Source organism: Streptopelia decaocto (assembly GCF_964273445.1).
Source record: "Streptopelia decaocto genome assembly, chromosome: 8".
NCBI classification, from domain to species: Eukaryota; Metazoa; Chordata; class Aves; order Columbiformes; family Columbidae; genus Streptopelia; species Streptopelia decaocto.
In genome coordinates, this window is record NC_138662.1 from 13,189,155 (window position 1) to 13,202,903 (window position 13,749).

General features: G+C 44.1%; 1 protein-coding gene across 1 annotated transcript; it reads left to right on the forward strand.

The window, feature by feature from the left end:
* The first annotated feature begins 4,101 nt into the window (after nt 1–4,101).
* LMOD3 (leiomodin 3) lies at nt 4,102–12,920 on the forward strand. The gene is made up of 4 exons (XM_082059939.1): nt 4,102–4,216; nt 7,093–7,413; nt 9,214–10,599; nt 12,394–12,920. The coding sequence occupies exons 2-4, from the start codon at nt 7,123–7,125 to the stop codon at nt 12,418–12,420; spliced, it is 1,704 nt and encodes a 567-aa protein (XP_081916065.1). The 5' UTR covers nt 4,102–4,216; nt 7,093–7,122; the 3' UTR covers nt 12,421–12,920.
* Nucleotides 12,921–13,749: the final 829 nt, after the last annotated feature.

Consider the following 13,749-nt stretch of genomic DNA (forward strand, 5'->3'; position numbering starts at 1 on the left):
TTAGCATTTGGATTTATGTAAGTTGTGTAACTCTGCGTATGTGGATGTTTGCTGCTTCACTGAGCACTGAGAAAATGGACCTTTATCCTGGCATGGATGGTGTTTCCAGGGAAAGGGATAAGGTTGCATGTGGCATCTGTTCATGCTTTCAGTTATAAACTTTGTATGATGGATTTTGTTGTGGTTGGTTCCAGATATGGTCCTTGCCTGCACTGACACATGGTTGGTACTTTGGAGACTGATCTCTCTCTAAATCTGACACCAGCATTGGCACCTACAGGCTGGGATCTCCAGGTTGATCCCACCTGGCCTGGGCAGAGGAAGAAGAGGCAACTGAATGTTTGCTGTATTGTCATCCATCCTCTTTCCCTTCTGTTTAACTCTCTCCTTCACCTGCTCTGTCCTGTCACAAATTGTCCAAATGCCTTTGGGTGCCAGCACAGTGTGTCTGCAATGCCTGGCTAAGGTTTCCAAATAAGACAATTTTCCCGTTCCCAGCATGACTGTGATGCCCATGCTACCAGGGGGGTAAGGGTGGTGATACGTTGTCTGATGCACAACCCCCTGCTGTGTCTGGCAGGACTTTCCCCTTCCCCTCACAGCTGCTAGATACAGGTTCAGGACCACATGGATCAACCCCCAGGGCAGGATTTATCATCAAAGACAATTACCCCATGCTCTCATGCAGCAAGTCAAACCTGATGTGATGTTTCCTCCTCGGAAGGGCCGTGTGAGTCGTGATCAGTGCTACTAGCCCAGGTAGGACACGACGCAGATGTCAGGGTGTTCATGATAGAGAAGCAAGACCTTTAACCAAGAAACTCCTTCTCATCCATCCAACTTTGTTATCTGTGTCCATCCCTCGTGAAGGGAATCACCATAAATCCTTCAGCAAGTCCTTGACTGCAGAGGGATGTGCTCCATCTCCCAGGGCATCTCCTGCCCATCTCAAGTGTAGCAAGCATGAGTCTCAAGTTATGTTTAATCACTAGAGTGTCATCGAAGAGCTGCAGATGGAGAAGAGTTTGCAGCCAGCCAGGGCTCAGCTGGAGTAACTCTAGAAGAAACCTTCCACCTGTTCCTGGGCTGAGGTTAGGGACGGACGTGTCATATACATATCTAACGATATCTCCATGTGGCCTTGCTGACATCAATGCCCGTGGGCACGTTCTAGTGGCAGGACGATATGAGGTATGGGGCTGTGATAGATCTGAATGCTATAAAAGAACGATAAACCCCATGTTTAATGTGAAGGGTGACATTTTTTCCTAGAATGATTCAATTTCTTATCACATCTGATCTGGCTTGTGCTGAATTCAGCGAACCATATAAATGTGGTGGTGATTGCTTATTTGAAAGGTTACGATGATGGCTGTAGCTCCTCCAAGAGTCCTTGGTGTTTTGTTATAGCAATTCTGATTTAATAGCACTGCCAAGTACCATTTGGAGGGAAACTATAAATTTGGCTGCAAAAGAGAGAGGACATTTTAAAGTTTAATTCTAGCTACTGGTTTTAGAGTGAGGCTTTTGTCACTCCTGAGGCTTTACCATGCAAATCCAGAGCACAGATAAAACATAAGAAAAAAGGTAGTTGATAGTAAATAATTGTTAAATTGGATATGCTGCCACAGATAGGTTCTTATGCAGACTGCATGGAGAATGAGCAACTTCCCCAAGGATCTGAGCTTGTATTTCTAGAAGAAAGTATTGAGTCTGAGCCTGTCTTGTGCAGAGATTTGGAATAAGATCTTAGTTCACAATAGTAATGATTTGGGTAAGTGCCCTGTGTGATGCTCACGGGCAGTATGCGATTCAGCGCTGTGTCTGCCTGTGCTGCTTCGTGGCCGTCAGACAGAAGCCAGCCCTGGGACAGCAGCAGGTCCCTGTCCCTGGTTGTCCCTGCCGCAAAGGGCTGGTGTCCCCTTTGATACCCATAGCTTTTGCCCATGTGCAAAAAGTTGCAGGCAGAGCCGCAGCTCAGTGCCTGAAGTCGTGGTCAGACATTTCAACATTCTTTCAGGAATTGCCTGTTCCTCATAAAATAACAAAATAGCTTGCAGTCTCTCACAAACCTGTTTTCATTCTCAGACCTGTTTCCATTCACCACAGACTGGTTTTCATTTGTTTGGCAGCTGTTACACCTGTGCTTTGGGAAGACGAGGCAATGAACCACCATCCAGGGATGAAAATGTTCAGGTATTTGAAAGTGCTTTACCAAGATCATGTAAATAACACAAACTGGGAAAGTAAAATACCAAGTTAGCGGGGATGTAACTAGTGCTGAGTGTTTCAGCGTTTTGCCCATGATTATGCTATAAATGATATCGGGGAGTAGAAACTCCTTCCTGCAGCCACAAACCTTCTTTCCAAATGGTCACAGTGCAAGGAGGCATCGTGTGTCCTCTACTGGGCTGCAGTTGTGGCTCAAGACACTTTAAATCTGGTCAGTAAATAAAAGAGCACGTATATATTGTCAGGGGGATGGTCGGTGAAGCGCAGTGTTGATCCTTGGTGAGTGGGCGCAGAAATTTGGGGGTTGAGGGTGAAATTTGGAACATGCTTTGGCTCTGAAGGGGTCAAACATTTGCTCTGGCCCCAGCACCAACTCAGTCCCTGCTCGATGTCATTCCCAGTCCCCACTGGTGAAATGTCACTGTCAGCATTCATATGTGGAGCTGTCTTCTGCTGCCAAATCATGGGGCTTTTGGATGATTTTTTAAAATGGTTTTAAACAGTTGAAATGGTTTAGAAATCTATCAGCTAACTATTTAACCCTTCTTGATGCAAACCAAGATGTACACATCTGACTCGCCTGTGCTTCAGACAAGCCAGTGCAGGGGATCAGTACCTTGTCCCAGGCCGAAATTTTTTATCTGTAATTTCTGACATGACCAAAGTCCCCTTTGTGCTCCCCCTATCTTCCTACACATTTTAAGGAGGTTTTTGTTTTTCTCTGTAATAAGCAGTGCGGATGGTGACAGAGGTTGTTTCCTATTCTGTAGAGAGGACCCAGCGTAGCTGCTCTCAAAACTGTCCGAAAATGAAAACTAAAGACACAGAAGAAAAAAAAAACAAAACAAAACAAAAAAAACCCAACCGACCAAACGAACAAAAAAAAACCCCACACATACCAACAAACAAAAACAACCAACAAACCCACAACCTAAAACCAGTATGGGTTTTTTTGCACCAGATTAAAGGCATCCAGATCTCACTGAAACAGGAGATACAGCTCCACTTGCTCCTCTCAGAGCCAAAGGAAACCACCAAACCCCAAGACAGTGAGATGCAGTGATTTGGTGACCACTGGACCAGGGGCGAGGGGCTTGTGCCCCCATCTCCGCTGCTCCATCCTGTCAACACACCAGCCACCGCTGCTCCTGCCACTTCACATGAGGGATTGACTTCGCAGCTCCCTGTCAAGCGACTTGGGCAAATACCTCGAAAGTCAGATCTCCTTGCTCTATTTAAGCAACAGGCTTAATCTGATATATTTATTTCTGTAACGGTTTGGAGGTGTGGTGGTGTGTTTGTTTGTTTGTTTGTTTATTTTTACCCCAAGATGATCCCTGGTGTTTTTCCCACAGGGTGTCTCTCTATGATTACTCTCCTTACTTAGTGGTTGTTATTGTTAAGATTCCATCATCTGACCCTTTATAATCCCCATATTGTGTTACATTGCATTGCTGGACATACTTAGCGTATGCTACTGTTTGTCAATTTTAGACTGCCCCATCAAGCCTACGAGCTTCTTACAAGCGATGCAAGGTTATGTTACATAGGCACATTCTCTGACTCGTTCCACTTGATGTCTTGGCACTTGGAAAGGCCATGGATTGGTAACAGAATGAAATATAAATATATGGGTTTTATAAGCAAAAAAAAATGAAAGCCAACATTATAGAAATTTCTCTCAAGCATTTGGCGCCAACATGTGCCTCATCAGTTACCTTAAAAATAAAGCATGTTTTAGGCACTTGAAGGATGGTTTGATGGCCTGCTTTGCATCAAGTGGTGACACAGCAGTCAGCCCCTCTTAATATTTGAGTTAAAAACTTGTCAGCTCTTTTGTTTTCAAGAGAAATAGGTTGGAAGTTTTGAAGAAAATGCACAAACAAGAAAAATCAATTAAGTGGAACAATCCTGCACGAAAGCCTACTGGGTTTCATGGGAGAGTTCACCCATATGCGAGCACCTGCCTTAGGAAGAATAAGCAGTAAGTATGAATTGGTCATTACAAAGGGCAGATCTTTTCTTCTCTCAGTTTGTTCCTGGAGTGCTTTTATTTAACACTTGTTAGGTACCTCCTTAGCATGAATTTTGAGCTGCTCCCTGTAGGGATTGCTTTGTGATTGCTGCAGGTACCTCTTGTCTTCTGCTCACGCCTTGAGCGTAGCTGCTGGCACAGCAGTGCCGGTAACAGCACTTTGTGCAGCAGCTTATTAGTCCAGGGGTTCCTGAACAAGCATCAAATTGGCGTGAAAACATGAAGTGCTGCTCATGGAAGTGGCTTTACTGTCTTGATGGAGGTTGAGGAATGAGTGATTATTTTGGAAAGCTTCAAGTGGAATACCCACAAATGTTATTGGGAAGAAGACGGGACTTTTGCCTTGGAAAAGTCTTCTGGATTTGGCCGTGAGTGTGTCCCCAGCCTGGAGGGTGTAGTTTGTTGTATTAACGTGCCGTTTCCAGTGCACCAAAACACTAAGCAACGTGTTAGAAAAGGAAGTGAATCCGTTACTCGAGGTAATTTATGGAGGAGGCCTAAAGTAGGCAAAATGTGATACCTACCTTGGAAATCTGTGGGATTAGCACCCATGTCACCAGAAGAGGTGTCACCAGGCAGCCCTTCACTCCGCATCTGATGGAGAAGACATCGCTCCCAGGAGCGTAGTGTTTCCTGATCGTGGTATCGACAAGCGATGTATTTCTCCTTAATGGAAAACTTGCTTTTCAAATACCTGATAGTGTTCTCAGTATTGCTGTTTTCCTTCTCGAAAGGACTTCATGGGTTTGACCCTACTTAGCTTAGCAGATCTGACAAGACCATGGCCCAAGATGGCCTGGCTGAAGATCATGGAAATATAAGAAGGTGGCCAGGGGCTTTATTTACAGTCAAGAAATTAGCAAGTGCTAAGTAACTACTGAATAGACAGCTTCTGTGACCCAAACTGCATCGTTTGAGAGAATAACATACCAGCTACCGAAGAGCACTGATTTATTTGATAACATCAGGAAACCATTTATGGACTCTATTATGGACAGCAATTGCTGGGGGTTAAAACTGTTTGATCAGATAGATTGATGTGTGGGTCTGCTGTTGTGCTTGCTACTGCATAATATAAAATAAGGATGTCCCCTGAAACACCAAAGGAGCAAACTGAGTCATTATGTTCACTGCTTGGGTTTTGTTATTTTTTTCCTTTACTATTATTTCTTATTTCTTATTATTTACTATTACTTACTATTATTTATTTCCTTTATTATTACTACTAAGCAGAAGTTAATCTGACCTTTCTCCATATACAAAAATCAGGGCAGAGAATTGTTGATCCTGTTTTGATCCTTCTGTTTATTTAGTTCTTAAATTTTTGCGCTCTTCCCTGCCATATAACAGCATTAATTAAATTAGGACCTTCGGTTTACGGTGGTTTAATGGAGGTTAACAGGGCTTTGAACACCATGTTTCTTGTTACAAAACACAGCAAAGAGACACCATCGTCATGCAGAGATTGTTTTGCTGCTGGCAAACTCCAGCAGAGCAGGTTAAGACTGTAATGAGAAATATGGCTTAAAAATTGGTGGAGCTTGGTTTCACAGCCTCTCATCTGTGATTTCTTTCCTAAGAAAGATGCATTCGCAGTTGCAAGGTGAGGATTTGATTCAATACCTTGTGCAAAGAATATTTGAAATTCTCAAAGGAAAGCTTCCTAATCCAATAAACAGTCCAAACTGCGGCATGTTGAAATTGGACAGTAGTGGAAAAATTATCTGTCAAAAGTGCTCCTCTTTCACAAAGCAACCATAACTGCAGTGGTGTCAGAGACATGGCTTTCTGGTTTGCCATGTTAATTTACAAGCCTATAAAATGTTCTGAACAACGGAGGTGCTTCTTGGCTGGAATCAACACTGAATGAAAAACAGGATTTCAGGTAACATTCTGTAGTTCCATCAGTTCTACAAATAGTAGCAAAGTAAACCTTTGTAGTTGCTTATTAATTCTGTAAAAAAAAAAAAAATGTTAAAAAGAAAAAGATCAACCTGAGATGAACTATTAGCCAAGATCAGTTGACAGTGTAAATAATGTCCGTGATAAAGACAGGCCAGCCAAGAAATGGGTCATTGACATTGTCCCTGCCCAGCCGGGATGGGAAGCAGGATGTGGATGTGCAGTGAGAAATGGTCTGGGGAGACTCTCCCTATGGGGCCGCTCAGGCTGGTTCAAAGGGCTGGTGCCCCATCCCTGCATGGAACCCTGTCCCCAAGCACAAGGTGTGTGTTGTACCGACTCTTCACCTGCCTTTTTCCATCTCGGAGGATTTTACCTTAACCCGGGTCTGGGGGAGCTCATCAATCATACAATGGCTGCACTCACACCAAAACCACCTGCAATATTTAATCACGCTTTAGACCTGGCAGAGAAAAGCCTCCAGTTCCTGGTCCTTTTGGGATATTTGAGACATGACAGATACAGAGACCTTGTGCTTATTCTTTCTGCAGCACGCAGGTACCATTAACATCAGTGCACCCACACACGGGGTGCAGCATGGAAAGGTGTAGAGCCCTGGGAATCCTCTAGAAAATGGCCTTCTCCTGCCCTACTGCATGGGGGATGCACCAGCTGCACTGAAATGTCAGAAGGGTTTGCACAGCTGACAGGTTGCTGAAAATGGAGCATGGCAGCATCGCCATAAATTCTCTTTATCCAGCCAAGTGCAGCTTAATATAGACTTAGTCGCGCAGTCTGTCTCCCACACTGAAACCAAGAGCTGCCACAGCTCATGACCAAAGCATGAAGTTGTCCATTTAACTGAATGAACTACTGCTAGTCAAGGGGGAAAAAAATCCTTTAAAATTTGTCTTTCTATTTAGGAAAGTAATAGAGGAAGGAGAAGAAAGAACATGTCTGAACTCAGCCAAAACTCAGATGAAGAAGTGTGTCCTGAGGACATCGATGAAGATGAAATCCTGGCAAACCTGTCCCCCGAGGAGCTAAAGGAGCTGCAGTGTGAGATGGAAGTCATGGCCCCGGACCCCCAAGTCCCAACCGGGATGATACAGAAGGATCAGACAGAGAAACCCCCCACCGGGAGCTTCGACCACAGGTCCCTGGTTGACTACCTGTACTGGCAGAAGGCTTCCAGACGCATGCTCGAGGACGAGAGAGTTCCCGTCACCCTTTTACCCTCTGAGGTAACAAAGAAAAAATCACAAATATTTATTATGCATCTGCTATGGGATCTGTTTTATAGCTTTAATACCTTAACCTGCCTCTGTTTCCGTCCCTGTACGATGCAAACAAATTTAAATTAATCCTAAAAGCCTCCAGCAATGTCAGGATCCGGCTTGAACTGATGTCAGAGTTAGCGATATTTTAATTTATTTTCCTAAATATTTATTTAAGTTTTTTTAATATAAGAAAATCCTAATTCTGTTTCAGTAAAGCAAATCACTGAGAAATTGTTATAAAATCACTTTGGAGGATGAAACCGAAATTTGTTTGATTTCGTATATGGAAAAACACCATATTGTTTTTTCCATAGAAAACAGTTAATTACATATGATTAATGTAATAATTTGCAGAATTTAATGTCCTACTGGGGGAAAAAAAAAGTGTATGTTAAAAATGTGAAACATTCAGTAAATGCATGCAAGCATGCAAACAACACAACTAGTCCAACCCTTTAAGTACTTAAACTTATTCTACTACACCTATGACTTTGAAATGAAGTTAAGGTCATACTTGGGTATCTTTCAGGGTGAGGGACACACTTAAAAATATGGTAATAGAATGGAATCTCGACCAGCTAAAACACATCTATACCCACACCAAGTGAATTTGAGGTAAATGGGGTTTTTTTTAAACACTAGTGGTTTTGCTGACACACAACAGCACAGTGTATCGCAGACTTCCCAGGGCAGGTTTCACGGCTACCTCTGGAGAGGGAGAGAAATCTTTGGGTGTTTTTCCCTCCTGCAACACTCTTAGCCTCAAAAAAATATTATTATTATTATTTTAAACTTCTGAGCTTAAATCTGGAATCTGGGTGCCTCCTGCATTCACAACTGGTCAAGTGATTCCTGTACTAAACCCATCCGCTACCACAGGAAATAGGACACACAGCCCTGAGGGCAGAAGTGACTTTGTGACCATTTTGTCTGACTTTCAGTGAAGCACAAGGCATGACACTGCCCTGCCTAGTGCAAATCTCTTAGGAAAATATTGTGATCTTTATTAGCACTTTGTTAGCATTTCTCAGTGATGGAGGCAGTTTCACTTGCAAAAAGATGCTTGGAAAAATAATCTCAGCGAGGATGTTCTCTGCAGATGGTTGAAGTTTGCAACTAATTTTATTTTGGTGCTAGAAGTCATATTGCCTTGCAACAAATGTGTGCAGAGGCCAGTTTCCCATCTCTGCACTGAAAATTAAACTGAGCTAATATTTTGCTTTATCTTCCTTAGCTGTGATGCTCTGGCAGGTACCAGAGCAGGTGGCGTTGTTGTCTCATGTACTGGGTGACTCCACTGTTGTCACGATGTGCCCTCTTCACTCCTCCTTGGGCTGAGCAAACAGTCAGGGGTTAACACTGATTTGCAATGTTTCGTGGCATATGAAACAAACGTTTAAGGAAATGATAAAAATATGACGCAAAATCCAGAAAAATACTTTGGATCAGAGAATGTTGACACCCAGAAGTTTTCAAGGACCACCTTAACATTGCATTAAATATGTAGATGATTTAGTCATCAGGACTTAAATTAATAAGCAAAGATGAGAAACTGTTTGCAGCCACTTTAAAAGCAATTGTTCCTGTGTCCCCAAGCAAGCCAGCACAGCTCTGGCTTACAGGCAAGGGCACTTTTAAGGATTATTCAATAATGTAAGGGCATGAAGGTATTGCAATCGAGACAATACGTGTTTATTTGAGCAGAAAGTTAATGTAACAAAGCTGTGTTCAATTATTTCAGCTGTGAGGTTTTGTCTTCCTCAGAGAAGTGCTGCAGAGGAGATGGAAGGAAAGGCCGGCGGCAGCGGCGAGGTGGACGGTGGAAGGGGGCCAGGAGCAGAGGGAAAAGAGAGACATTACAAAAATGAGCATTTGTCCAACTCAGGAACACCATGTGGGGAGACAAACAAAGGTGGAAGTGATAAAGAGAGAGAGGAGGAGAAGGAGGAAGCAGCAGCAGAGGAGGAGGAGGAAGAAGATGAAGATGATGATGAAGAGGAAGAGGAAGACAAGACTGAATTGGAAACAAAGGAGACCGACACCAATGAGAACCATCACAGTGATCAGATAAGTAAGAAACCAGGTACTGAATTGGGAAAAATCACAGAAAAGCCAAATGAAAATGAGAATAAAATATCAAAATTAAACATACCCAAAAAGTTAGCACTGGATACCAGCTTCATGAAGCTAAGTGCCAGGCCTTCGGGAAACCAAACCAACTTAGAAGACAGTTTGCAGAAAGTTCGAAAAAACAACCCAGATGTGAAAGAGATCAATCTGAACAACATAGAAAATGTCCCCAAAGAGATGCTGATAGATTTTGTCAATGCCATGAAAAAGAATAAGAACGTAAAAACGTTCAGTTTGGCCAATGTGGGGGCCGATGACAATGTGGCGTTCGCGCTGGCCAACATGCTGCGGGAGAACAGGAGCATCACCACGTTGAACATCGATTCCAATTGCATCTCTGGCAAAGGGATCATTGCCATCATGAGGTGCCTGCAGTACAACGAGACGCTGACGGAGCTCCGCTTCCACAACCAGCGCAGCATGCTGGGCCACCAGGCAGAAATGGAGATTGCCAGGCTGCTGAAAGCCAATGCCACCCTCCTTAAAATGGGGTATCACTTTGAACTGCCCGGCCCCAGGATGGTGGTGACCAACCTGCTCAGCAGAAATCTGGACAAGCAGAGGCAAAAGAGGCAGGAGGAGCAAAGGCAGCAGCAAATGAAAGAGCAGAGGGAGTTGATAGCGATGCTGGAGAATGGACTAGGGTTGCCTCCTGGGATGTGGGAAATGCTGGGGGGACCGCTGCCCCAGCCAGGGATGCACAAACCCCCACAAGCCCCAAAGCCACCCGTCCCCACGGCTGTGTCTCTGAGCAAAAGGCAGGAGAGTGCAAGGCAACCAGCCCCCGAGCAGCCACTCAGAGAGAACCCCGTCAGCTTTAGAGTGGTCAAGCTGAAGAAGATTCAGCGCAAACCCGCCGTGCCGGAGTACGTGGAACCTGCCGAGAAAACCAACCTTAAAGACGTCATCAAAACGCTTAAACCAGTTCCCAGGAGAAGACCTCCTCCCCTTGTCGAAATAACCCCAAGAGATCAGCTACTAAATGACATCCGTCAGAGTAATGTCGCTTATCTTAAACCAGTAAGTGCTTAGAGATGGCTGTGAGGGGAGGGAATTGCACTTGCACTCACCCAGCGAATTTTGGAGCTGGTGTTTGAAACATTGACCACTCGGTGGGTCCTGTAAATGCACCCACACACTGTGTGTTGTTGTTTTGCATGAAGCTGCCATTCCTGGGATGCAGGTGGTTGTCTCCCCTGGCAGGACTAAGGTACAGCTGGCACAGAGAAATGACACCAAGCACCAAGGCTTCAGCAGTAAGGTGCTGGTCACACTCCTCTGCCTCTGCCTGCCCCTGCAGTGGGTGCCCAGGCCCCTGGGCTGGCAGTGCTGCCACAAATCTGCCAGGACAAGGTTGCAGAAAGCGAGAAGTCTGTGGTACAGTCACGGTCTGGGACTGCCTTCAGTTGGTCTGGTTTAAATGAAGTTAAAAGCTTTAGTGTGAGTGCAAAGTCCTCAATTGCGATAACTGCCTCTTGGTGATTCTCTCACTTGGGTATCAAATTCATGGGCCACTTCTCAAAATGCTGGCCACCAGATTTAACTTTTTGTTTTCCTGAAATATTATATTTCTCTGTATCATACCATTATCTGAGAAATACTAAAAGCTGACTGATTTATTTGTAGTGTGTGATGTTGACACTTCTGTTTGTGTAGCTAAGGCTAGAGGAAGAGGACAAAATCCTTTGCAATTAAAAGTGATCAAGTAGTATTTTGTAATTCATATTTAATATTGACATTTTTATATAGTGGGCCACATTTTTATTTCCTTTATACCTACGCAGATATAATTAATCCCTCAGTAATTCCAGAGAGAGTAGGTTGTCCTGAAATTTTGGCAGGGCGGGTTCTGCAGTGATCCTGGTCCAGGTTTAAGATGACCGTTCTGCCCCCAGCCCAAGCTTTGGGACTGTGGTTCCTGCTGGCCAGTCTGACTTTGCTGCAGCCAGGGCCTCTCCTCAGGGCATTTCTGGCCTTCCTAGGTCTCAGTCTAGGTTTTGCACTTCAGTATCATGTTTAAGATGACAGGACCTGCTCTTGTGAAGGTCACAGTTTATCTGTACACACCAAGATGGTGCTTGTGATGGCAGGTTAGTCACTTGCTGAATCTGCTGCCTCCCCTCCTCTCAGGAAGACAAAGGACAATGGTGCTGATGCTCTGCTGGGCACAGCCCTCAATTGGCACAGTGATGATTAAGAAACCCAGGTGCTGCCAGGTGCCAGGGAGCACTAGTGAACCCCAACCCTTCCCCCCAGAATCCCTGGGCAGTTTTTATAAATGACAGCTCTGGTGTTTGCGGTGGAAGGAACAATTCACAGTCCATGCTAAATGGGCCAAATAACAATTGTTGTCACAGCCTATGGGAAGATGAAGCAATGGACATGTGTGTTGGTGGTTTGGGGTTGTTTTTTGTTTGTTTGTTTTCTGGGATGTATTTTTGGTCCTCTGTCATTGGGCCAAAGGGCTTGGACTTGAGGCATTAGGGTTTATTGTTAACTGCCTGTGTGATCTTGGTAACTCCTTATTTGCCTCAATATCCTCAGCTTTATCTCTAAAATGGTGTTTTACTGCTTGAGCTGAGATGCATGTTTGTTCACTCCATGGTAGGACTCACTGCTTGCAAACCGATTTCCTGGCAATTAGGAATCGAAAACAGCAAGCAGGGAATTACAAACAAAAGAAAGCTCCTTGGAGCTCCCCCACTGTATATTTTTTATTGTTTAACAATTTCTGAAGGTTTGTATTAAACTAAACTGGTTTGGAAAGTAAGACTGAGAAATTTCCTCCTCCTAATACTTATTATCCTTGTCCAGGTGCCATTGCCGAAGCAGCTGGAATGAGAGACCAGACTGACTCAAAGAAAACAACTGGGAATAAAGACTATTCAAGTTTTGCATACAACTGTTTCAGCAGATGTTTTCTGCAGAGCCCAGGTGGTATATATGACTATTTGGGAACAAAGCTTGAGATACACACTTCTAGAAGTGTGGTGAAAACTGCTGGCATGGGAAAAGTCAGTGCGAAGCGTTTCCATCAGGTATCAAACAATCCTGGTGCCATCTGTCTGCCAAGTGGATTTGAGGCTCCAGTTTGTTGTAGGAGTATTTTCTCTGAGGCATCAATAACTTTGTCTTTCTAGTTTGTCAGCAAACTATTTGTTTTCACGTTGTCCTTCTGCTGCCAGATTCTACAGGAACATGCTGTGCTTTATCTTATCTTTCTTTTCACACACATGCTCCTCTATTATTTTCTTGTCCATGAGAAATATATTTGATTTCCATGTAAACAGCTTCATTTTTTAGGCTAAGGAAAGAAAAAATGAAATAAAACTCTCTCTGTACGATGTGTGTAGCACTTCCATGGCTAACAAGATGCCCACAGAACAGAACAACTGCTCTGGTACCTCAAACACTGTGGCTTGATGGTTTCGAGCTACCTCAGTCTCAGAACACAGTCTAGTTGGTATTGTACCTGATCAGCAGATAAAGGGTGATGCCTTGCTCTGCTTTGAGAGCTGTAATCTTAATTCCCCACAACTCACCTCAGTTCATGTTGTAATCCTTAATTACAGCCACCTTGGAGCACGGTGAAATGCCATTTGAGGCCTCTGTCCCCACTGCTCTGAAGTGGCAGGAGGATGAGCCTCACCCCTCATCTTTGCCAGTGGTTTAAGAAACTTATCATTCCTCCTAGTACTGGGTGTGGACTGCATGTCTCCCCCAGCAGGGCTGGATATGATGGGGTTAAACCTGCATATACACAACTTAGTTTTTCCTTAATATTTTTGTGAATTTTTTTCTCCTCTCTTTTTTAATCACATGAGATTTTTTTGTTGTTGCAAGCCTTCTTTGTAAAGGAGCTACAGGTAAGTCACTCTCAGAGAAGATACCCACAAGATACTGGTTGTTTTTGATATTGTGTTTTGTGGTGTTTTGGTGGTTTCTTTTTTTAAGAAAGCCATTTAAGCCTATAAGGCATAGGGAAGAACGAACCTTTCCTTTTGCTAACATGCAGCTCCCCTGCCTTCCTGTGGCCGATACTCATTCAAAAGGCACAGCTTTGCAGCTCCTGGCAGGATTTCCTTGAGGTGAGTCTCTCCTTGCTCCTGCCTGTAACTCTCTGTAACCTTCCCCTACAGTTCAATCCCACTCCCACCCTGCTCCCCCTTC

Excerpts from the sequence above, each read along its gene's own strand:
- LMOD3 (XM_082059939.1), top strand. The coding sequence starts at position 7,123 with ATGTCTGAACTCAGCCAAAACTCAGATGAAGAAGTGTGTCCTGAGGAC. Across the intron at positions 7,414-9,213 it reads TCACCCTTTTACCCTCTGAG|AGAAGTGCTGCAGAGGAGAT; the intron begins GTAACAAAGAAA and ends TGTCTTCCTCAG. Across the intron at positions 10,600-12,393 it reads ATGTCGCTTATCTTAAACCA|GTGCCATTGCCGAAGCAGCT; the intron begins GTAAGTGCTTAG and ends ATCCTTGTCCAG.